Source organism: Mesoplodon bidens, assembly GCF_964165515.1.
Source record: "Mesoplodon bidens genome assembly, chromosome: 4".
Taxonomy (NCBI): domain Eukaryota; kingdom Metazoa; phylum Chordata; class Mammalia; order Artiodactyla; family Ziphiidae; genus Mesoplodon; species Mesoplodon bidens.
This window is the reverse complement of record NC_138160.1, coordinates 10,320,915-10,347,432: the sequence shown is the minus strand read 5'-3', so window position 1 is coordinate 10,347,432 and position 26,518 is coordinate 10,320,915. Positions and strand designations below refer to the sequence as shown.

Genomic DNA, 26,518 nt, shown 5'->3' with positions numbered 1-26,518 from the left:
AAGTTAAGTCAAACATCAGAAGCTTATTTTTAGGTAAAAATGAAATGGATTAAATGAAGATTCTTAGCCAACGATTGTAATCAAAGCTGACCTAATAGGGAGAGGAATTTGGTCCAGGCGTGTCTGTCTTGTAACCCTGCCAAAGGGACATCAAACTCAATGTTTAGAGGGGATCACACACTATAAATCCCACATTCCACATATTTGGAGATCTGATTCATTCCCTGATTTGTTAATACTTTCAGGTGCACCTGTTATAAAAAAGAAAAAGAAAAAAAAAAGCCTAATCCTAGATAAAATCTTTGCAATCTGCACTGTCAGGTTCTCAGAGGAAACCTGAAGTCTCCTCAGGTAATGAGCGAGTTTGTTTATCCCACAGCACTTGGGATGTGGTCGGAATGCAATGTGATACCTGGCTGCCTCAGCCCCTTTAAATTGCATTTCCTGAAGGCGATCTCTCCCTGCCTGTGAACAAATGCTTGAACAACTCTTGTGAACCTTCTGGCTCACCCTCAAGTAAAAAAAGGAAATAAAAAATCCCAGTTTAGATTTACTAATTAGAATGTGATCAGCCTGTGATATCAGTCAACACTTTCATCTTCTTTCCAAGGTGGTTACAGCCGGCTGTCTAGAACTTCCAGGTGTTCTTTGGAACTGGACCTCACTGGGGACCCTTCCCCAACTGCAGAAGCTCCGGTGCTTTCCCTGCTGGACACGCCTCTCAGCCCCTTCCCCCTCCTCAGAAGCTCATGCTCTCAGAGCCCTGGCCCTGCCCAGGCATCTCCTTCTGGCTCAGAAAGTAAAATAGATCTCTCTCTTGCACTGTGCACTCAGTCATCCTGCACCCCAATGCACTTGGGGAGTATGGGCCAATTCCCACTCATTGACTGTCTCCAGCTTCCACCAATAAAGTGATTATTCAGCCAGCCATTTACCCTCTACAACTCTGGGATCCCATTTCACAGCAGGGAACCCACATCTGAGTGGAAGCCCGCTCTCTCCAGGCTCTCTCTCCAGAGAGAGCAGGTACTAAAATCTCTTCAGCAAACCTCCTCTGTACTTGCTGACCCCTGTCTAACAGCCTCCATGTGCCTGGGGGCCCGGGACTCCCAGACATTCCTTTTAAAGTCACTCTGTGCAGCATCTGATTGCAACTTACATAGTATCTGATTGCTGTCCAATTGCTGTCCATCCAGGTCAGACAGCAGCAGGCAGCGTGTCATTTTAATATCCCGTTTCTGTGAGTTAATAGCTGGATCTGGAACTAAGTGTTTGGGATGCTAGGGACCTTAAAGGCTTTCCTGATGCCTTTCTTTTTTGTTTATTCACAGAAATTAATATCTTCCCTTCTCTCCCTACCACATGGCGACCTTGCTAGTTAAAATGGGGTAAACAGGTCTCTTTTGTTCTTTTGTAAGAGAGTGGCATCTTTATGTAGACTTCTGTGCTAGCCTTTCCAAAGTTATTGATACTTACATGATTTTGATCATGCTTTAATTTAACGGGGAACATGTAAATTTAAAAAATGACAGTGTGTCTTGGACAACAGTTAAGCTAACATGACTCTCTCTGCTCATTTGCCTCCCCCAGTCTCAGACCCTCTGAAAAATAGAGTACAGAATTACAACGGGGAATGCAGTCACAAAAGAGACAAGAACACAGAGACCAGCGGGTGGGTGTCACCAACAAGCAAGCCATTGAAAATGTTCTAGGAAGCAGAGTAGATAGGAGTGATAAGCAATGAAAATGTAGAAGTTTCTCTCAAGAATCTGCTATGTCAGCATGGTGGAGGTGGACTAGCTGTCTCGTGTGAATGTTTGGCCAGGTTCAACCTTCAGAGTTCGGCTGGGGGGCTGAAGAGAAGTGAGACTCAAGGTGGAGGGGTTCATTGAAAACCAGAGCTTGAGACACTGGCTCCCTCTTCCCATTGCATCCCCTCCCTCCTACGAAGATGGCGACCCTGTGGCCAGTGTTTACTCCAGGGAGACCAGGTGTGATCTCTTAAAAAAACTGAACAAACTGCCTGAGAAAGTGAGACTTCACTTATGGCTATTAGTGGCCTAGATAAAGTTCATTGCATACAGGCTTGTGGGGTGATGGGCTGGCAGGGGGCTGAGAGCTGCCACCCACATTCTCATTCTGCAGGAAGGCTGCCAGCCCATATGCCCACCCTCCTCATCATAAATTCTAATACAGGGATGCAGAGTGGAAAACATTTCTGTTGATGTCATAGCAGAAGATGCTGCCTCTGGGTTTCTCCTTCTCAAATGTGTGAAATTAGCAAGGATTACTGAGGAATTTGGGTGAATTAGTGGCATTGAAAAAAAAACAGAAAAATGAACTGCCTCTCAGAAGAAACAGATGATTTACAGAAAAGGGGGAGATTAAAAGAAACAAGATAAAACTTTAGATTCAGTACTGAGAAAGATTTAAGAAGATCTTGTATTTATTAAGTAAGAACTGTGTTGATATGTGAAAGGATCAAAGAACAAGAAAATCTCTTTAGGCTGTAAAATATATAACTACCCACATTAAAAATTTGATAGAATGAGTGGGAAATAGTCAAGGAAATCACTGGGAAGGGAGAACATAAAGGGAAAGAGACAGAAAATGAGAATAATGCAGCAAGAGCCATGAAGGACAATTCTGGGAGATTTGACTATTACTACAGCCTCAGAAAGAAAATGGAGAGAAGCAAATTATCGATGAAGTAATGCAGAACAATTCCTCAGAGCTGGGGGACCTGTGTCTTCATAGGAAATACCCTACGCTTGGAATAGAAAATATTTTATCTTCTACATCATGAAATTTCACAGCACCGACATAAAATAGACCCTGAAACCTAGGGAGAGGAATAAAACAGATGCCACCTGACTTGCTGTAGTGATACGGGAGGAAAAAGAACACTCAGGTGTTGCTCTCAAAGTTCTGAGGGAAAATAAGTTTCAACCTAAAATCTATACATGGCCAAATTATCCATCATCTATAAAAAGAGTACCAAATATTTTCAGACTTGCAAGTACTTATGAAATCTCTCTCTTAGGCACCCTTTCCTAGAAAGTTACCATAATTGGAGGATGTATTCTAGCTAAATAAGGGCATAAAACAAGAGGAAAACATGGTACCCAGGGAAGCAATGTCTACTGACCAGAAGGACGATGAAGAGAAATCCCTGGGGAGTGGAAAGGTGAGACTCAACACATGAATGTTGGCAGTCAGGAATGGAATGTTGGGTAAATTCCAAAGGAGTCTGAGGCATTTTAATATTGATGACAGAGCAAGTAGAAGCATGAGTAAGAGTAGTGAATTTACTTGCAGTTGTAGAAGAAATCATTGCATTCTGTTGAGTTACACAAATACAGGATGCAGTGATTCACAGCATGGATTGAGGGGCTAGACAGACATGGGTGCATATCTTGGATCCATTACCAGCTCCATGACCTTGGGTAGTTGGGTTTGGTTCAACAAGTCTTTACTGAGCACCTGTTTGTGCCAGCCACTCTTCTAGGTGCTGGACACACACCTGTGAACAACAGAGGCCAAAGCCCCGGTCCTCTTAGAGGTAATGGTCTGATGCTGATAGGATATTAGATGGTGAGAAGAGCCAGGTGGAGAAAGACTAAGAGAATTAGAGATGTTCTAGGGCAGGGTGGCCAAGCTCTCCACGATAAGGTGTCCACTGAGCAAACACCTGAAGCCAGGAGCCATTGCACATGGACCTGGGGAAGGATGTACCAGGGAGAGGGAATAGCCAGTGCGAGGGTCCTGAGGTGAAATCATGCTTAGCCTGTTTGGGGAACAAAATGGGGCTTCTCTGAGATTGTTTGCATATCCTATTGTGGGGATAACAATACTGCAGCAATTATACAGAGTCATTACAAAGATCATATGAGATTGAGATCATGCCTATCAGTTGTTTATTAGCATGTCTGCACGTTAAAAGGGCCCAATAAATAACTATTGTTACTATGGAGAATCATGATATCAGCCCGGCTCTACTGGGCATTCACAAATACATACAATGAAAGTCATGACTCCGGGGGTCTCCCTTGACTGGAAGGGAGTAGGAGTGACATCGGTTCAGAAGTATCTTGTGATACCAAGAGCTGTGAGAGAGGACCAAAGGCTGGGGGCATCCGTGGAGGGAGAGGCACATCCAGGTAGGAGGATCAGGAACAGGCTCTTGAAGAAGGCAGCATTTGAGGGGGAGCTTAACGCAGTGCAACTGGACAGGTTCAGTCAAGTAAGAGAACGAGGTATAGCTAGGGAGGGATGGGCTACATATCGGTTATGCGTAAGTTTCCAGTCGTGCCCTGAGTCCATGCAGGTTTAAGGTAGAGCTTAGGGCAGGCACCGGGGATGTACGTGAGGTCAAAGCCACACGTGGTCTGAGGTCTGCTCTCCTGAGCTTGGCTCTAAGGAGGTCTGACCACATTCAGGAAGCATGGGGGAGCTAGGGATGTTTTTTTTCTGAATAGAGACTTTTATCCCACTTTTTTTTTTTAATAAGGGTCCATGAGATATTTTTGAAAGAATAATTTCACCAGAACACCTTGTAAGCTTCTTTTCACTTGGGATTAGGATCCCAGGAATATGGGAATGACTATTTGAGATGATGGACATGGAGGCAAGATGAGGGTGTGAGGGGTTTGAAGAGGAACGGATTAAAATAAGGACCTGATGCTGCAAGGTGAGGCCAAAAATGGATGGATGGATGGATGGATGGATGGATGGGTGGATGGATGGTTAGATGGATGATGGATAGATAGATAGATAGATAAGGACCCGATGCTGCGCGGTGAGGCCAAAAATGGATGGATGGATGGATGGATAGATTGATAGAAAGAAAGAGAGAGAGAGAGAGAGAAAGAGAGAGAGAGAGATAAAAATAAGGACCTACTGTAGAGCACAGGGAACTCTTCTTAATACTCTGTAATGACCTATATGGGAAAAGAATCTAAAAAAGAATGGATGTATGTATATGTATAACTGATTCACTTTCCTGTACAGCAGAAACTAACACAACATTGTAAATCAACTCTACTCCAATAAAACTTTAAAGAAAAACAAACAAACAAACAAACAAAAAAGGGACAAGTTCTCCGGCCCCAGAAATGAGCCAACTCTCAGGACAATCCCCTTTTCCCTCATTGAGAAACAGGCCAGGTAATGTTCAGCCAGATGTTTCTCTGGTCCTGAAGTCTAGAAACCCGTCCTATTTCTTCAGAGCTGCAGATCACATGGACAGCTGGTAGAAATAGGAGTCTGCTGGCAAAATGCTTTTAGGTATAATGTCGAATCAGAGAAGGAAGTGATAGGATGGGAAGAAAGAGACACGCAGACACACGCAGTCCTGCCTTGGTTGGTCACCTGGACTGTGGCTTTCTAGGGGGTCCCCAGCACCCAACAATGAGAAAGCCTAGCTTGTATCTGACCCCATGATGTGAGTTTCTTCCACTCTTCAGACTCCGTGCCTCTGAACTTAGGGCCAATGGGACATCGATGGTAAAATATGCCTTGGTTCCTCGGCAGTGCTTACACATTTTAGGTCACCGGTGTGGGTTAATTTGGGCAAAGGGGTGTCTGTGGTAGCCACTCACTTTAAGTATCAATGATCCTAGTTAACCAATATCTCTGCCTTAATAAGTGTGAGGCTTCTTTTAAACATTTTTTTCTTTTTATCTAAGCAAGAGGGATTATGGAGAGACCAATAGTTTTAGTAGCTGTGAAAATAACCTTCGATAATTAATAACTCAAAATCTCTCAAAATGGAGTTCATTTGCAACCAAGCCTGCATCCAAATCCCTCCCACCACAATATTTAACCAAAGTGCATTTTATACTTTTTAAAAATTTATTTTATTGAAATACAGTTGACTTACAATGTTGTGTCAATTGCATTTTGTAATTTTAAAAAATTTGTCATATATTTAGTCCATGTTATACATAATATATATGTTATGTATAATACATATTTCTGCTTATTATCTGTATTCTAAATGTACGGCAAAAATCACTATGCACACACCCATGTGTATGTATATATACATACCCATATATGTGTGTGTATATATGTACATGGGGGGGTAGTTTTATATATGGATAAGACTTTGCAGTTGCCATGGGATAACTAAAGTGAAATACCTACAATGTCTACAGGCTAATCTCAAGCAGATCTATTGATCGATGTATGTATTTTTTGTGCTGTGTATTACAAAAGCACTGACTTTGCTACAAAGGAGAAAGTATCCTGAATTTTCCTGCAATCAGAACAGGCAGAGCATTTAAATACGTGGGTTTATGGGCTCCCTGAGGGCAGCTGAGCCTTCTGCGTATTTCAGAACTCCTCACCATGTCTCATCTAGTAGATATTCAACAAATGTCTTCAACTAGCTATTATAAAGCTAGCTAGTTGGTGAAAGTGTTACATCCCATTGATAACTGGAAATCATCCTTAGTACAAAGCGAAGCATGAACACAAAGAGATACCAGGTTCTCCCCAAAGTGAGTGAAATATGAAAAAATTACCAACACCTAACAGAAAACCTTGGCTCAATGGGTATTAAAAATCTGAAGGGTAAAATGCCTGTCCTCTCACCTCTGAGTTTCCCAGCGCTTTGGAAAGTGGCTTCCTATGTCCTTAGGTATCACAGTATTAACAGACGCCCAGACAGCAGTCCGTGGAATGTCATAGGCTCACCTGGAGAGCTAGCAGCTGCCTGTGTGTAACTCCAGAGACGAAAGCGATCATAAAACAGACTGCTTATTCTGTGGTGTCTGTATGTGCTAAGGACCTGCCCAGGAACCTGCAGGTAGAGACTTGGCAACAAAGGAACCAAAGAAAACCATTAATGGTCTTGACCCAGTGGACTTGAGCAGCGCTTCAAATTTCTATTTGCTTGTAAATATCTTCACACATACTTGATAGCATTGATTTTTCCTGTCTGGCTTCCTGGATGGTGACTGGGCCCACGGGTGCCATGCTATTAAAGAGGGGGAGCCCGTCCTGATCTGGAATGATACCTGCCTGCATTCCTTGGTGTTTCTGGCTTCAACCCTAGCTCTCCTTGAATGGACTGGCAACATGTGAAAGGGGTCAAAACCTCCCCTAGGAGATAAGTGCACACATATGTGCATGCGTGCGTGCACACATGTATTCATTTAGGTCATAAGCTCAGCTGGTTAGAATCAGATCATGCCACAGTCCCTTCTGTGGCTGAGTCAGTAGCTGATTGTGGTTGACACTGCCACAAGCAGACCCTTCACGTTGACAGTGTTCTAGCATATGTAGCATTTGTTCAGTGCTGGAAGAATCAATACAAATTTCTGTACTAGGAAAAGCACTGGTAACATCACTGCTGTACCACAGCAATTGGTGGTTAGTAGTAACTTCTTTGGATAACATAACAGACCAAAAAAAATGGGTGGGAGAATTAATAGGCCTCATCAATCATGCATTTATTAGGGAGTTAATGTTTTAATATAACGTATTCAAATAGTAATTATTCATGTGTAATTCAGTGACTAACTGGATTCTAAAACACACACATACACATATTAAAGCTTTTACCGGAAAAGAATCAAGGAAGAATTTTAGTCCTCGGAACTGTTTATTACACAGCATAATTCCTCTCCTCTCAAACTCTTTTTTTTGTATGCCAAGTATTATGTTGAGTAAAGTAATAAAACTTTAATAAAAGTGTTGATATACAGAAATTATAAAATGTAAATATAGAGAATGACTAATCTTTGAAACAGCTTATTTGCCATTTTTCCCCCCAAAATTATGTTGAGAGTTAATGGTGTCTTTCGCTTCTGGAATTATCACTAACGCTGTTCCGTGGGTATTGGTGAAACATAGAAAGCAGTATAAAAATGATACAGGGAGAATACATTTGAAGTTTGCATTTTATCAGCTAAATATCAAATTTTTGAAAAGGAATGTATACATCTACCTATGGTATATCTAGTACAATCTGAGTAAAAGGCCTCTGTTTAAGATGCTGAGATGCAGAACATCTTAGTTCAGATATTTTTCAAAATATTTATAGCAATTTATGAAGGAAATTGCATACCTTAGCTTACTTTTGCCTGATACAACCCTCCTCCTTATCCATACATTGAGAATTTCCTCTGTGCCCTTTGATGGGCAGAAACCACATGCACAAAAATGAAAACTGAGCTTTAGTCCCCACAGCAGTTAGTTCTTTGGAAAGCAGAATGAAGATTTCCCATCCCTCCCAGCCGAAGTCTGTCTTTGCATCTTGATATAACAAAAAAGATGGGTCAGGAGCACCTTGTCCTGGATTCTTTTCTTGGAAAGATTCTTAATTGTCCCTAGCGATTGGGTCTGGGAGCCAGACTGCAGAGGTACTGTTGGAACGTTGCACTGATGGGGTATTGAGAAGCATCTGTGGAGAGATAAAATGACACTCGTTGAGTTTTATCCACCTTGTTGATGAAGAAGAGTATCTTTGTGGATGTGAGACTATCTCCAGGGCTCCAGAAGGATGCCAAAGTTGGAAGCGTCTAGCAACCAAGGTATACACCCATAGCTAAATCAGTAAGTCCTGGCTTCTCAAAGGGTGAGCTGTGGACCAGCAACACCCAAATTGCCCAAGACCTTGTTAAAAATGCAGGACCTCAGGCCCTTCCCCAAACCTGTTGAGTCAGAACCTGAATTTTAATCAGGGGACTCATATGCCCGTGACATTTTGAGAAATACTGAAACACACAGCTAGTCCACTCAGAGCTACTCTCTACCTACCCTGAGATAAGAAACCAAAAACAGACGGGCGCCAAACCACCACTGTCTATCTTGTGTGTTTCACTAGTACTAGTACCGTCTTAGACAAGTAGGTTTCCACAGGCTCTTTACTTGGAGCTATGTTTCAGTTGACACAGAACATCATCCAGTTCAGTGTGGACAGAGAACCACATGACCCTGGACTGAAAATAAAAATGGAAATCGTCCATCCTAAGAATGCAAAGATGTCAGACTCCACATTAGTCATGCTTCATTACCACTGTCTCTTCACTTTGTGCATTCCTGCCTGTCACAAAAGGAATTGAACAAAAGAAGCCTATGTTTCTAACAGCTTGGGAAGAAATGCTTGTGGTTAGGGAGGAAAGACAAGGGGACAAGATCACAGGGACACACTTACTGCTGCATCCTGACCAGGGATTTTGGCCTTTAAATTATTCTCACTGGAAAGTATTTGAGCCCCAATAGATGACAGTATTCGTTTGGTAAAAGATGAGGTAAAGTGTCGTGATTACAATAAGTTGCACTGGAAACTTAATCAAGAAAATTACAGAAGCAAATGCTTCTGCATTTATGCATTGTCAGAGACTATGTGAGTGTTCAAGTTCTTCGTGATAGCAGCAGAGCTGTATTACGTTGACAAAATATAGGAAAAATCTAGGATTTATGAAAAAGATGAAACAGGAGGAAATTTTTTGCTTTCCAAAACAGACATTATAGAATCATTTTATATCATCAGATAGCCTGTTTGTTACATTGAAATTATTAAGCTTCAGTACAATTTTACCACTGAATACAAATGAATTAATAATCTCCCTTCCAAACAAATATGCTCATAGCCTATAGTGTAGGAAATGTGTCCATATATTTTAACATTTATAACAATATGAGATAAGATGTCAAACTAGTTCAATGAATGATGATCATTTGCAAATGAAATTTAGTGCATGGACTTGACTCAAGATATACAGGAAATATTTGAGGTCCTTTAAATACTGAAATTAATATGTGAATTGGCATAGGTGTAAGAAGTAGATTTTGTAATTTTGATTTGTATCAAAAAGCAAAAATCAAGAATAAATCAAGTAAGTATCATGGTGAGAATTTCTTACATCTAAGGTGTAATATTTGCATCTCCTGGCAATTTACTTAGAACCCATTTATGATATTAAAAAGTTAACCAAAATTATGTGACCTTTTGTATTTCTGAAAGTGCTTTTGCTGAGGTCATTTTTCTCCCAGGAGTTTAATGATAACAAATATCAAGCCAGACTTTTTAAGAAGTTCAAAGTCCACAAAATAACTAGTTCAAAGCCATAAACTCTCACAGAGGGAAGGCATTCTGCCTACACAGGCCATGCTGTTTGGCCACGTCGCCTAGTGATGCCAACGTATCTGCAGGGAACATACCCTGAAATCAGAGCATTCAGCAAGGAAGAGGTGCAGTGGGGATTTGCAAGGGGAAATCTGCTTTTATTCCAGGCTCTATGTGTCTCTATAAAAGTCCTATTTTGCCCCTCAAAGATATGGTTTCACTAATAAATAGCAATGCATGAACTGATTGCACACAGAATTGTTTTTTAAACCCTGAATTCTTAGATTTTACTTTGAACTTTACTTCATAGCACAAGAAGGTTATAGCTCTTCTTCTGAAGACAACTCTTTATCTCAGAAATGAAAGCACTCAGCTCTGCCACCAGGGCACAAACTCATCGAGTCAGCTTGCTCTGGTCCACTGACCGGTATGTCATTTAGGCCCTTCTTTTCCTCCTTCCATTTATTTGCAAATGAGTATGTGAAACTGGCTCCCAAATTTGAAGTGAACAGGTCAATGGCAGTGTGTCCTTAAGAACCTAATATTGATATTTCCAAATGAAACATTGTTTCATTTGGAAACACTGCAAACATTGTTTCTTTGCAAAAGCAAGTGAATTCACATTGAATGAGAGAGCCAGAAATCGTATAGTATAGAAATAAGAGAATGTGAATGGGTCCCAGTGAAAAACAGAATGAATTTGTTTCGTTCTGCTCAGTAAAGTAATTGGCGTAATGTGGTAGTAAATGATATTATTTGAAGAAAGCAAGAAATGGTAAATTGAGGGTTGTAACACATTAGATACTGATTTCTTTCAGATATGCCTGTCTCCTCTCTCTTTGATTTATCTGGGACAGGGAGGCTGTCAGGGTGATTCCTGTAGTAGAGTGATGAGGCATGGGGTGCCCATTAAATGCACCTCGCTGCTTCACTCTTAGATGGACTGAGTTAGAATCTTTTGGGGGTTGTGTTCGGGAATCAGTGTTTCAAAGTCTCGCAGATGATTCTGCAAGGAAGAAATGAAGATTTGAGAACTAATCATATTCTAAGGAGTGAAAATTCAAATGCAAATATATATATGTATGTATGTGTGTGTATATATATGTATGTATGTGTGTGCATACATACACACACACACACACATATATATATATATGTATTTGAGCTGAATCTTTGGTCATGCAGTTCTCATGAGTTCCTTATGTGTGATCTCCTGTTGAATATTTCAAATCCTTTTGCTGAAAATGTGGTTACTGTGATTGTGAAATTGTGAGTTAAAAAATATCTGTTCAGTTTTTATAATCAGTTGTGGTATGAACTTATAAAGGGTTCGTATACTAACTGGCATTTCTTTTAAAAGACAATATGGATTAAATAGATAATAAAATCACTTCTGTAAGTATTCTGAATTGACTCTCCGACAGAGAGCCTTTGCTCTCACTTCTGGTCCCCTCTATCTGAGAAACACATGGATCTTCCTCCAGCACGGCTCCCTTAAGTAGTCTTCTGCTGAAATGTCACATCCTCATAAAGAACTTTCTTGACCACCATATGAAAACAGTATACCCACTGACACTATCTACCCTCCCCACCCTACTTTATTTTCCTTCAGTACCTTTATCTCTAAATGTGATGACTGACTTATTTTCAAGGCCAGGGACCTTTTGTGTCTTAAGCATCATAGTGTCGAAAACTCCTAGAAGTTGCTCACTCAGTAAATATGTGTTAAATGAGTGAACGTATCAATCAATATGGATTAACTGGCACAGGTAAACGCTCTATGTAAAATCTAGCAAGTAGAAATTTATTTGCACATCAGTCTAGAAGTGTTTGCTATTGCTGGTCAAATGGAACAGAGCCTGTTGGATTCTCTCTCTGTGGGGTGGAGGCGTGAGACAAGCAAGGCAGTGAGGATACTTTACCCTTTCAGCTTCTTAATTATTTTCCGTGTCAAGAACTCCCTACAGGTTTGTCACTGGCTTCCTTCTGGATCAGCAGATGTTTGTTATCTTTGCTCAGCAGGTTTAATTTATGCCATATCCCTTTCTAAAAAGGATTCCACCTTCTCTTGGTTATTTCAATATTTCTTTCCCTTTGAACTTCATTCATTCCTTCATTCTTTACAATTATCCATTAAAAAGCAACATTAATATTTTAAGGAAAAATAAAACCTTAAAATTTACATTTTCCAATAATACTTCACAAAATTATCAGGTTTTTTCCATTTATACTATTTCACAGTTAAATCTCTTAAGTTTTTTTTTTTTAATTTTTTAATTAGTTTCTGCTTTATAACAAAGTGAATCAGTCATACATATACATCTCTTCCCACATCCCTTCCCTCATGCATCTCCCTCCCTCCCACCCTCCCCATCCCACCCCTCCAGGCGGTCACAAAGCACCGAGCTGATCTCCCTGTGCTCTGCGGCTGCTTCCCACTATCTATCTACCTTACGTTTGGTAGTGTATATATGTCCATGCCTCTCTTTCGCTTTGTCACAGCTTACCCTTCCCCCTCCCCATATCCTCAAGTCCATTCTCAAGTAGGTCTGTGTCTTTATTCCCGTTTTGCCCCTAGGGCCTTCATGACTTTTTTTTTTTTTTAATTCCGTATATATGTGTTAGCATACGGTATTTGTCTTTCTCTTTCTGACTTACTTCACTCTGTATGACAGACTCTAGGTCTATCCACCTCATTACAAATAGCTCAGTTTCGTTTCTTTTTATAGCTGAGTAATATTCCATTGTATATATGTGCCACATCTTCTTTATCCATTCATCCGATGATGGACACTTAGGTTGTTTCCAGCTCCGGGCTATTGTGAATAGAGCTGCAATGAACATTTTGGTACATGTCTCTTTTTGAATTATGGTTTTCTCAGGGTATATGCCTAGTAGTGGGATTGCTGGGTCATATGGTAGTTCTATTTGTAGTTTTTTAAGGAACCTCCATACCGTTCTCCATAGTGGCTGTACCAATTCACATTCCCACCAGCAGTGCAAGAGTGTTCCCTTTTTTCCACACCCTCTCCAGCATTTATTGTTTCTAGATTTCTTGATGATGGCCATTCTGACTGGTGTGAGATGATATCTCATTGTAGTTTTGATTTGCATTTCTCTAATGATTAATGATGTTGAGCATTCTTTCATGTGTTTGTTGGCAGTCTGTATATCTTCTTTGGAGAAATGTCAATTTAGGTCTTCTGCCCATTTTTGGATTGGGTTGTTTGTTTTTTTGCTATTGAGCTGCATGAGCTGTTTATAAATTTTGGAGATTAATCCTTTGTCAGTTGCTTCATTTGCAAATATTTTCTCCCATTCTGAGGGTTGTCTTTTGGTCTTGTTTATGGTTTCCTTTGCTGTGCAAAAGCTTTGAAGTTTCATTAGGTCCCATTTGTTTATCTTTGTTTTTATTTCCATTTCTCTAGGAGGTGGGTCCAAAAGGATCTTGCTGTGATTTATGTCATAGAGTGTTCTACCTATGTTTTCCTCTAAGAGTTTGATAGTTTCTGGCCTTACATTTAGGCCTTTAATCCATTTTGAGCTTATTTTTGTGTATGGTGTTAGGGAATGATCTAATCTCAAACTTTTACATGTCCCTGTCCAGTTTTCCCAGCACCACTTATTGAAGAGGCTGTCCTTTCTCCACTGTACATTCCTGCCTCCTTTATCAAAGATAAGTTGGCCATATGTGCGTGGGTTTATCTCTGGGCTTTCTATCCTGATCCACTGATCTATCTTTCTGTTTTTATGCCAGTACCACACTGTCTTGATTACTGTAGCTTTGTAGTATAGTCTGAAGTCAGGGAGCCTGATTCCTCCAGCTCCGTTTTTCGTTCTCAAGATTGCTTTGGCTATTCGGGGTCTTTTGTTTTTCCAAACAAATTTTGAAATTTTTTGTTCTAGTTCTGTGAAAAATGCCAGTGGTAGTTTGATAGGGATTGCATTGAATCTGTAGATTGCTTTGGGTAGTAGAGTCATTTTCACAATATTGATTCTTCCAATCCAGGAGCATGGTATATCTCTCCATCTATTTGTATCATCTTTAATTTCTTTCATCAGTGTCTTATAATTTTCTGCATACAGGTCTTTTGTCTCCGTAGGTAGGTTTATTCCTAGATATTTTAGTCTTTTTGTTGCAATGGTAAATGGGAGTGTTTTCTTGATTTCATTTTCAGATTTTTCATCATTAGTGTACAGGAATGCCAGAGATTTCTGTACATTAATTTTGTATCCTGCTACTTTACCAAATTCATTGATTAGTTCTAGTAGTTTTTCGGTAGCATCTTTAGGATTCTCTATGTATAGTATCATGTCATCTGCAAACAGTGACAGCTTTACTTCTTCTTTTCCAATTTGGATTCCTTTTATTTCCTTTTCTTCTCTGATTGCTGTGGCTAAAACTTCCAAAACTAGGTTGAATAAGAGTGGTGAGAGTGGGCAGCCTTGTCTTGTTCCTGATCTTAGTGGAAATGGTTTCAGTTTTTCACCATTGAGGACAATGTTGGCTGTGGGTTTGTCATATATGGCCTTTATGATGTTGAGGAAAGTTCCCTCTATGCCTACTTTCTGCAGGGTTTTTATCATAAATGGGTGTTGAATTTTGTCGAAAGCTTTCTCTGCATCTATTGAGATGATCATATGGTTTTTCTCCTTCAACTTGTTAATATGGTGTATCACATTGATTGATTTGCGTATATTGAAGAATCCTTGCATTCCTGGAATAAACCCCACTTGATCATGGTGTATGATCCTTTTAATGTGCTGTTGGATTCTGTTTGCTAGTATTTTGTTGAGGATTTTTGCATCTATGTTCATCAGTGATATTGGCCTGTAGTTTTCTTTCTTTGTGACATCCTTGCCTGGTTTTGGTATCAAGGTGATGGTGGCCTCGTAGAATGAGTTTGGGAGTGTTCCTTCCTCTGATATTGTTTGGAAGAGTTTGAGAAGGATGGGTGATAGCTCTTCTCTAAATGTTTGATAGAATTCGCCTGTGAAGCCATCTGGTCCTGGGCTTTTGTTTGATGGAAGATTTTTAATCACAGTTTCAATTTCAGTGCTTGTGATTGGTCTATTCATATTTTCTATTTCTTCCTGAGTCAGTCTTGGCAGGTTGTGCATTTCTAAGAATTTGTCCATCTCTTCCAGGTTGTCCATTTTATGGGCATAGAGTTGCTTGTAGTAATCTCTCATGATCTTTTGTATTTCTGCAGTGTCAGTTGTTACTTCTCCCTTTTCATTTCTAATTCTATTGATTTGAGTCTTCTCCCTTCTTTTCTTGATGAGTCTGGCTAATGGTTTATCAATTTTGTTTATCTTCTCAAAGAACCAGCTTTTAGTTTTATTGATCTTTGCTATCGTTTCCTTCATTTCTTTTTCATTTATTTCTGATCTGATTTTTATGATTTCTTTCCTTCTGCTAACTTTGGGGTGTTTTTGTTCTTCTTTCTCTAATTGCTTTAGGTGCAAGGTTAGGTTGTTTATTCGAGATGTTTCCTGTTTCTTAAGGTGGGATTGTATTGCTATAAACTTCCCTCTTAGAACTGCTTTTCCTGCATCCCATAGGTTTTGGGTCGTCGTGTCTCCATTGTCATTTGTTTCTAGGTATTTTTTAATTTCCTCTTTGATTTCTTCAGTGATCACTTCGTTATTAAGTAGTGTATTGTTTAGCCTCCATGTGTTTGTATTTTTTACAGCTCTTTTCCTGTAATTGATATCTAGTCTCATAGCATTGTGGTCAGAAAAGACACTTGATACAATTTCAATTTTCTTAAATTTACCAAGGCTTGATTTGTGACCCAAGATATGATCTATCCTGGAGAATGTTCCATGAGCACTTGAGAAAAATGTGTATTCTGTTGTTTTTGGATGGAATGTCCTATAAATATCAATTAAGTCCATCTTGTTTAATGTATCATTTAAAGCTTGTGTTTCCTTATTTATTTTCATTTTGGAAGATCTGTCCATTGGTGAAAGTGGGGTGTTAAAGTCCCCTACTATGATTGTGTTACTGTCGATTTCTCCTTTTATGGCTGTTAGTATTTGCCTTATGTATTGAGGTGCTCCTATGTTGGGTGCATAAATATTTACAATTGTTATATCTTCTTCTTGGATCGATCCCTTGATCATTATGTAGTGTCCTTCTTTGTCTCTTCTAGTAGTCTTTATTTTAAAGTCTATTTTGTCTGATATGAGAATTGCTACTCCAGCTTTCTTTTGGTTTCCATTTGCATGGAATATCTTTTTCCATCCCCTTACTTTCAGTCTGTATGTGTCTCTAGGTCTGAAGTGGGTCTCTTGTAGACAGCATATATATGGGTCTTGTTTTTGTATCCATTCAGCCAATCTGTGTCTTTTGGTGGGAGCATTTAGTCCATTTACATTTAAGGTAATTATCGATATGTATGTTCCTATTCCCATTTTCTTAATTGTTTTGGGTTCGTTATTGTAGGTCTTTTCCTTCTGTTGTGTTTCTTGCCTAGAGAAGTTCCTTTAGCATTTGTTGTAAAGCTGGTTTGGTGGTGCTGAACTCTCTCAGCTTTTGCTTGTCTGTAAACGTTTTAATTTCTCCATCAAATCTGAATGAGATCCTTGCTGGGTAGAGTAATCTTGGTTGCAGGATTTTCTCCTTCATCACTTTAATTATGTCCTGCCACTCCCTTCTGGCTTGTAGAGTTTCTGCTGAGAGATCAGCTGTTATCCTGATGGGGATTCCCTTGTGTGTTATTTGTTGTTTTTCCCTTGCTGCTTTTAATATGATTTCTTTGTGTTTAATTTTTGACAGTTTGATTAATATGTGTCTTGGCGTATTTCTCCTTGGATTTATTCTGTATGGGACTCTCTGTGCCTCCTGGACTTGATTAACTATTTCCTTTCCCATATTAGGGAAGTTTTCAACTATAATCTCTTCAAATATTTTCTCAGTCCCTTTCTTTTTCTCTTCTTCTTCTGGAACCCCTATAATTCGAATGTTGGTGCGTTTAATGTCGTCCCAGAGGTCTCTGAGACTGTCCTCTGTTCTTTTCATTCTTTTTTCTTTATTTTGCTCTGCAGCAGTTATTTCCACTATTTTATCTTCCACCTCACTTATCCGTTCTTCTGCCTCAGTTATTCTGCTATTGATCCCATCTAGAGTATTTTTTATTTCATGTATTGTGTTTTTAATCGATGCTTGATTCATCTTTAGTTCTTCTAGGTCCTTGTTAACTGTTTCTTGCATTTTGTCTATTCTATTTCCAAGATTTTGGATCTGGGAAATAGAATCTTGGATCATCTTTACCATCATTATTCTGAATTCTTTTTCAGGTAGACTGCCTATTACGTCTTCATTTGTTAGATCTGGTGGGTTTTTATCTTGCTCCTTCTCCTGCTGTGTGTTTTTCTGTCTTCTCATTTTGCTTATGTTACTGTGTTTGGGGTCTCCTTTTTGCAGGCTGCAGGTTCGTAGTTCCCGTTGTTTTTGGTGTCTGTCCCCAGTGGCTAAGGTTGGTTTAGTGGGTTGTGTAGGCTTCCTGGTGGAAGGTACTAGTGCCTGTGTTCTGGTGAATGAGGCTGGATCTTGTCTTTCTGGTGGGCAGGTCCACGTCTGGTGGTGTGTTTTGGGGTGTCTGCGGACTTTTTATGATTTTAGGCCACCTCTCTGCTAATGGGTGGCGTTGTGTTTCTGTCTTGCTAGTTGTTTGGCATAGGGTGTCCAGCACTGTAGCTTGCTGGTCGTTGAGTGAAGCTGGGTGCTGGTGTTGAGATGGAGATCTCTGGAAGATTTTTGCCGTTTGATATTATGTGGAGCTGGGAGGTCTCTTGTGGACCCGTGTCCTGAAGTTGGCTCTTCCACCTCAGAGGCACAGCACTGACTCCTGGCTCCTCAATTTGGGATGATGTGTTGTCTATTCATGTATTCCACAGATGCAGGGTACATCAAGTTGATTGTGGAGCTTTAATCCACTGCTTCTGAGGCTGCTGGGAGAGGTTTCCCTTTCTCTTCTTTGTTCTCACAGCTCCTGGGTCTCAGCTTTGGATTTGGCCCCGCCTCTGCGTGTAGGTCGCCGGAGGGCGTCTGTTCTTCGCTCAGACAGGACAGGGTTAAAGGAGCAGCCTCTTCGGGGACTCTGGCTCACTCAGGCCGGGCGGGAGGGAGGGGCACGGAGTGCGGGGCGAGCCTGCAGCGGCAGAGTTCGGCGTGACGTTGCACCAGCCCGAGGCGCGCCGTGCGCTCTCCCAGGGAAGCCGCCCCTGGACCCCGGCAGTGGCGGGCTGCACAGGCTCCCGGAAGGGCGGTGTGGACAGTGACCTGCGCTCGCACACAGGCTTCTTGGCGGCGGCAGCAGCAGCCCCAGCGTCCCACGCCCGTCACTGGGCTCCGCGCTTTCAGTCGCGACTCGCGCCCGTCTGTGGAGCCCCTTTAAGCAGCGCTCTTAATCCCCTCTCCTCGCGCACCAGGAAACCAAGAGGGAAGAAAAAGACTCTTGCCTCTTCGGCAGCTCCAGAGTTTTCCCGGACTCCCTGCCGGCTAGCTGTGGCACATTAGCCCCCTTCAGGCTGAGCTCTCGCCGCCAGCCCCAGTCTTTTCCCTGCGCTCTGACCGAAGCCCGAGCCTCAGCTTCCAGCGCCGCCCGCCCTGGCGGGCGAGCAGACAAGCCTCTCAGGCGGGTGAGTGCCGCTCGGCACCGATCCTCTGTGTGGGGATCTCTCCGCTTTGCCCTACCCAGGTATGTGGGGAGTTTCTTGCCTTTTGGGAGGTCTGGGGTCTTCTGCCAGCATTCAGTAGGTGTTCTGTAGGAGTTGTTCCACGTGTAGCTGTATTTCTGGTGTATCCGTGGGGAGGAAGGTGATCTCCGCGTCTTACTCTTCCGCCATCTTACCGGGAAGTCCCTGTTTTTTTTTTTTTTTAATTTATGGCTGTGTTGGGTCTTCGTTTCTGTGAGAGGGCTTTCTCTAGTTGTGGCAAGCGGGGGCCACTCCTCATCGCGGTGCGCGGGCGTCTCACTATCGCGGCCTCTCTTGTTGCGGAGCACAGGCTCCAGACGCGCAGGCTCAGTAATTGTGGCTCTCGGGGCCAGCTGCTCCGTGGCATGTGGGATCTTCCCAGACCAGGGCTCGAACCCGTGTGTCCGGCATTGGCAGGCGGACGCTCAACCACTGCGCCACCAGGGAAGCCCTTAAGTTGTTTTTGATAGTTTAAATTGTAGTGTTTGATTGTGTTTTAGAATCAAAAGATGTATTTTCATGAGATAACAATTTCTTGATTCTAAGATCGAGTGACATGAGAATACCTATTTTTACGCTGCTTTATCAATTGCACAGCCCTTCATACAGATTTTTCTGACCTTGATCCTCCCACAATGCCATGTCATACAAACACATACTATTATTTGTATTTTTACACTAGAGGTAACCAGGGCTCAGAGAGGTTCAATGACTTGCCTTGATTTGCCCAGCTGGTTAAACACAGATCTGGAGCCCAAATCATGTCTCCCTATTTCAGTCTGTTTGGGGAAAAAATGACAAAAGAAAAGAGGAATAGAATTACTACTTTAGATGCTATTTGAGTTTACTTCAGACTGTTGGACATTATACGTCTGTGCTCCTAAGGCCCCCTTTTGTGTGCAGAATTGGAGGGGCAGCCATGCTTTCAAGCTTCTGTTCCCCGGAAACTGGGTTCACGTCTTGGTGGGTGTTGAGCCAAGAGCCACAAACAAGCCAAAGAGCAGGGGGAGGAAAGATTTATTACTTGCAGCGAATAAGGAGAACACAGGGGATCTTTGCCAAAGCAGCGTCTCCCCAAACAGCAAAATTGGGGACGTTTTAAGCTAAGGGTCCATGCATATTCATGAGGGGGCTTGAGCAGAGGAGAATTCAGCATAGAATTGGGGCCCAGGTTGACAGAGGCCAAGCTTTAGCTGATTGAAGTCAGGAAGGTCAGCATCATCCTTCCATCCTCTACCTGAGTGAGGGTTTTAGCTTCAGCAGAACTCAAAGGTATATTGTTATGTATATCCCTTAAGGAACCAGGACCCTGCCCCAAGGCTGCACTGTTGTTTCTTGAATGCTCCTCCCTTGTTTCTGCATTCCCTCCCTTAAGATCACTAATTACTGAGATCTGTTCAACGGCAGGCACTGAAGCCAGGCGTAGATCACAAAATGGCTTAGGCCAAAATGGGTTCTCTTCTGTCAAGAAAGCCATTCCTGGTTCTCTTTCTCCAGGGACCCCCTAACCTACCTGCTTACACTTCTGTGTAGGAGTTGCTCTTGTAAGTGGTGGTGCTGGAGTGAAGGTACCTACAGAGCTCCAGGGGATGTCCCAGGTCTAGGGCCCCTCTACTCTCCAGGGTCCAGTCTGCCCTCTGAGCCCCTGGAGCCCATACCTCCATCTGTTACCCAATGCAAGTCCCTGTGCCCGACGCACAGTGAGGCCAAACAAACCCAAACGTCAGTGACTGGATCAGAGAAAGGTTTATTGCAGGGCCAAGGCCAAGCAAGGAGAATGGGTGGCTCGTGCTCAAGATACCCCAAACTCCCTGAAGGGTTTCAGCAAAGCATTTTTAAAAGCCAGGTGAGGGAGGGGGTCACAGAGTATGTGATCGTGCATAGTTCTCTGATTGGTTGATGGTGAGGTAACAGGACAGTTAACATGATCAGTCCTTAGGCAACTGTAGGTCTCGGGGCTCACGGCCATCCAGTAGTTAATTTCTTCCATTTGGTGGTGGTTTTAGCATCTGTAAAACAACTCAGGAAGCATGCATCAGATACTGTTATCACGGTACTTCAGAGAGGACCTACAGCAGAGGACAAGGGGAGAGGGGTCTGTCCCAGGAAGACCCCATAGGGTCCTGCTTGGTTACACATCTCTTCCACAGAACTGAACCTTTCCTCTCACCTCTCATTACCAGCACCACAGCTGAGTGGCCAGGAGTGACCTGTTCTGAGCCATCTGCGCATCCTTCTAAGTCAGCCCTAGCAGCAGTGGGCCAGTGACGGAGGTCCTAGGACACGTGGTAGCTCTTGTGCAGCCAATGTCTCAAGCCTGTTCCTACATCCATTTGCAGGTTCTTCTCAGTCCTCCAGGACTCCTGGCCATGCAGGAGTGTCTGGCCTGCACAGAGCACCCATGTGGTTGTTACACTACCCTTCAGCCCTCCTGGATCACAGCCTCTCTTAGCCTGTAAGCTGAGCATTCATGCTTCAGATGTGAGTCTTCAAACCCATTGATTTCAGAAACATACTATATATGAACACTGCCAGGGCCTGGGCTCTCTAGACCCAAACTTTGTCTTCTGAAGAGGAGAAGTAGGACAAGTAAAAACATATGATAGCATTGAAAGGTTAACATTGGATGCTGTAAGCGTTGTGGCAGAAATTGGTCATAAAGTCTGGACACAGGTATTATACTTGCATGACCTGGGTCTGCAATGGCGGGGGACCGGTTGATGCAGTTGGGCTGGTCCGTGGGGTCTGCTTTCCTTTTCTCTTGGGCCCATCCATGTTTCCATTGCCCTTTGTCACACTGCTGTTCTGAGCCCTCAGCTTGGTCAAGGTGAGGCTCTCAGAATTGTTCTCCACCAACATAATTGGCCTGGACATCTGTGACATTTTAACGAAGTCAGAGTTTCTCCAGCATTTTTCCTTGTTACCATTTTTCCAGTTTCTGGCAAAGATGCAGATGTTTACTAGTGGTGTTTTGAGCCCAGTGTTAATGCTGAGCACTCACTGTCAAATAGAACGTGATGGTAAAAGAAAATTACTACTAAAGAAAAGCATATTTTCTTTTTTTTTCTTGTTTTTAAATTGGAGTATAGTTGCTTTACAATGTTGTGTTAGTTTCTGCTGTGCAGCAAAGTGAATCAGCCACATGTATACATATATGCCCTCTTCCTTGGATTTCCTTCCCATTTAGGTCACCACAGGCACTGAGTAGAGTTCCCTGTGCTATACAGTAGGTGATCATTAGTTATCTGTTTTATACATAGTAATGGATATATGTCAATCCCAGTCTCCCAATTCATCCCACCCCCAACTTCCCCCCTTGGTGTCCATATGTTTGTTCTCTACGTCTGTGTCTCTACTTCCGCTTTGCAAATAAGTTCATCTATACCATTTCTTTAGATTCTACATATATGTGTTAATATACGATATTTACTTTTCTCTTTCTGACTTACTTCACTCTGTATGACAGTATCTAGGTCCATCCACGTCTCTGCAAAGGGCACAATTTCATTCCTTTTTATGGCTGAGTAATATTCTATTGTATATATACACCACGTCTTCTTTATCCATTCCTCTGTTGATGGACATTTAGGTTTCTTCCATGTCTTGGCTATTGTAAATAGTGCTGCAATGAACACTGGGGTGCATGTATCAAGAAAAGTGTATTTTCTTTGAATCAGCAAACGTATACACCATCTCATGAAATTTTGGAGCCTATTCAGAGAAGAGGTTGTGTGAGATTTTTTTTTTCTTGAAATTGCCCAAAATAAAACAGGCCTTGTTAGTAGGGGCCTGATATGCTCTTTCTTGAGCAAGAGTGGTAGAGGGCATGAATTCCAGAAGTTGCACTTTTAGCCTTTAATTCCTTGCCCCTCTTTTTTCTCCTAGTTCTGTCTCTTTTCCCATTAACTGTGCCCACCCAGCCACGAGCAACTAAAACCTGACCACAGTGGATAAAAGGAGTGCAAACAATGCTTGGTTTAAAATGCCTTAGCTCTATGCATAATGCTTAAATATGCAAAGGTATTTTGTACAAGTGTCTCCACAGGGAATTACTATGAACTTACAGTTCTATCAAAAGCATGCTAATAAAAAAGAGTAGTATACTCTTCAAATATTTAATAATTGTACTATTGCATTTTCCTTAATACCAACACATAGAAATTCTGATATCCACAGAGGTAGGCCTTATCTTAAGATCCTTGCTCCTTGCCTAGGACCCTTGGCCATTAATTTCTGATTTATGATACTAATAAAAATTTCCTTATGCCCAGTAAATGCTTATAAGAAGAGGATTTTCACACATACCCTCAGCTCATGTCGCCACTTAAATGATCAGCAGGTCCTTTTACTGTTCATCATTGGATATTTTTAGCTGCTTAGAATCGAGGAATGGTGATCAAGTTACACCTCTAAATCTACCAGGGATGGATAAATTTTATTTAACTATTTGACATTTGGATGTAATGACTGTTTCCCTGTTTTTTACACTTGTAAGTCCTTGGCAATATTATCAAAACCTTCAGAGGTAGAAAGCACTGACAGCAGGAACTCAAGGCATATCGTACTTAAATAGATTCCTGGAAAATATGAGCATGTGATAATATTCAGTGTGATGTTGGCATTTGATAAATCAGATGCAATGAACCTAATTATGTAAAACAGTTATTTTGAATCTATCACTCATCTGAGCGCTCTCTAAATCAGAACTTATTTAATTACTAGCAAAGGGAAAGGTAAGGAACTTGCCTATTTGATTCCCTTCCTTTGCTCAAAACATTCCATGTTTGTTATACAGACTGAATTCATAGAAGTCTTAGCACTGCCCCAGTCCTTAAGAATTGCTCTATTCTCTGTTGATTTAAATGTAAAGCAGCCTGTGTAAAATATACCAGTAAAACCTTTATCTGTTGGCAATTTCAAAACTTTTGAATGGCTTTGTCCTCAAATATACTAGACAAGAATATCAAAATCTTTGGGGTTAGATCATTCTGAAGAAACAGCCCCATCACTGAGCACTGAAGATGTTGGCTTTAAGGTGGCCACCGGGGAAGGCCAGGGAGCATCAGGACAGAGGGAGAACTGTCCACAAACACTACCAAAATCAAGGAATTCCAACTCCCTCTAACTTCAAGCTGGCATGGAGGGCTCCCAGTTGGGACTATTTAAAGGCACTTGACAGTTAAATCCCAGCGTGCCATGCGGGTGATTAGCTTTGGAGAGTTAGCTGAAGGGTCTCTGCTAAAATCATCTGTAGCCTCATTGGGGTTTTGTGTGTGTCCTGTACTCACCATTGTTAGATAACTGTCTCTCCTTGATGCCCCTCCACTGTCCCTAGATGTCCTCCACTCCATCTGTCCCCGTGGAGATGATTCTCCTGGCACGTCTACTCCTGTGACTCTGGCTTTCCCTCGGACAAAATATTCGCTCTCAGTCAACGTCTTCTTTTTCGTGTGTCAACTCAAGCTCTTAACCCTCATGAAAGTGTTTCCTCTTGCGCAGATTCCCTGTCCCACAGCACTGCTTCAAAGCCACACCTCTTCCTATACAGTGCAAGAAAGAAAAGAAAAAAAAAAAAGACACAAATAAGGATTTACGAACACTACAGGCAAATGCTGTGTAGCCTCGATTTATAAATTAAACCAGTTTGTGGCAACCATTTGAACTGTTTCAGAGGAAGGTAGACGAAATGCAGATCCTTCCATTTGGAGGGTAAGAGTAAAGGAAAACGTAACTTGAAAACCCTTTTCTTTAAAATCTGCTTCTCTCAGGGATTTAGACGACTATAAGTCCGAACATTTTGGTTCATTCATTGTCCAGGGAAAAACTGCTGACGAGAGAACAAATTCTGGTCCACTTTTCAAGAACAACATCAAGATGGCTTGCCACCATGGCTTATGCATTTGCTCATCGTTTTAAATAAGAATTCCTGTTGTAAAATTTCAGGTGCAAGGACTAAGGGATAATAAGAGCTTTTTAGGTTTGACTTCAGTCTGCCTGATTTCTTTAGTGAGGAAACCTGCTACATTCGTTAGGCTGGGAAAAATGCTGTTTCACTGGTCCTGTTCAATGGGGATTTATCTCAGAATCATTATTATCCTTATACAGAGATCAGGTTTGGGTGCAAAACAAGGCAGCTGGGTGATGCAGATAAGCTGATTAGCTTGACCTCTTGCTGCCATTCATTTGATTTTCTGCAGATTTCAACATTCCTGTACCCCCCAAATTCAAATATGTCTTTGTTAAAACAAGTTCTGTTTGAATGTTGGTCGGGTCTTACTGTCTCCTTGTCCATTCCTTTCAGCTGGGTCCCGGGCCTCATACAGCAGCCAGCACGGCCACCTGGGCCCGGAGCTGCGGGCCCTGCAGTCCCCAGAGCACCACATAGACCCCATCTATGAAGACCGTGTCTATCAGAAGCCCCCCATGAGGAGTCTCAGCCAGAGCCAGGGGGACCCTCTGCCGCCAACACACACGGGCACGTACCGCACGAGCACAGGTGTGTATTCAGGACCCCGATGGGAGACCTGTCCACAGAGGGCGGGCCTGTCCACAGAGGGCAGGCCTGTCCACAGAGTGGTGGGCCTGTCCACAGAGGGTGGGCCTCTCTACAGAGGGTGGGCCTGTCCACAGAGGGGTGGGCCTGTCCACAGTGGACGGGCCTGTCCACAGACAGGGGTCTGTCCACTGAGGGGTGGCTTGTCCACAGAGGGGGGCCTGCCACAGAGGTGGCTTGTCCACAGAGGGGGGCCTGTGCACAGACGAGTGTGTGTGTGTGTGTGCGTGCGTGTGTGTATGTGTGTGTATGTTCTGTTTCCTCAGAAGCATTATGATATGACCTGCTTCTCTCGTTAATGTTTGTGATAAGGATAGAAACCAAATATGACTCCACTTTAGCTCCCTGAGTAGATTGTAAAGAAGTACAGGGGTGTTGCCAGCTCATTTGTCACACAGGGAAATCGAAGGAAGCAGGACCAATTTTTTGTACATCATTATTGACGTATTTAATGAATATAACTACTTTAGGAAAGCACAGTCACTATACAGGACATATAAGGCATATGCCTCATGCTGGTAAGTGTTTTTTTTAATGACACAGTCTACCTGTTTGGCAAGCTTGGTGGGAAAGAAGCATATTTACTAAAAAATGTAGCATATTTTGTAAAGCCAACTGAGAATTTATTTCATACACACTATTAGGTTGAATCATATGAAATTATTTCTGAAAAGTCGGCTATTGGCAATTGCATAAGGTTCACTCAACTGTATAGCTTTCCTGGATTAAATATATATTTTGAATTGACACAACCTTAGGCCACGTGAAGAAGGACAAGTGTTTTCCAGAGCATGAAGCCATTTGCAAAATAACTGGTCAAATGTCACGATTAAATGTGCTAGAGCACACTTATCTTAACTGTAAAATCAATATCATTAAGAAGATAGTGAGAATTGCACTTCCTCTAAAGCCTCCCATGGCTAAGTTAGCTTAGAAAACATTATGCTGCCGGTTTGCAGACAGTTGAGCTGTCTCCTTCATTTCTAATGATACACATTATCCCGGGCAGGGGCCGAGGTATGAGGATGTGGAAGCTCTGGTCCAGGCCTTGGCACCGGGCACTGCATCTTCAGACTGTTGTAACTTCCAGTTCCCAAGAAGTAGATCATAGCAATTTTGTTAAACTACATTATGATACTAAATTATATATTTTGAAATCCAGGCAAGCTACGTTGCTTTTC

At 42.0% G+C, this 26,518-nt stretch overlaps 1 protein-coding gene across 2 annotated transcripts in view; it reads left to right on the top strand.

Annotated features, from left to right (window-relative positions):
* Positions 1-26,518, top strand: part of CTNND2 (catenin delta 2) — a gene marked incomplete at its 5' end in the record, with an annotated part of 962,722 nt that overhangs the window by 537,573 nt on the left and 398,631 nt on the right. For both annotated transcript variants that reach the window (XM_081231805.1, XM_081231804.1), the window contains one exon: positions 25,086-25,280. In XM_081231805.1, coding sequence (XP_081087931.1) covers positions 25,086-25,280 — 195 coding nt within the window. The remainder of the gene's footprint in view (positions 1-25,085; positions 25,281-26,518) is intronic.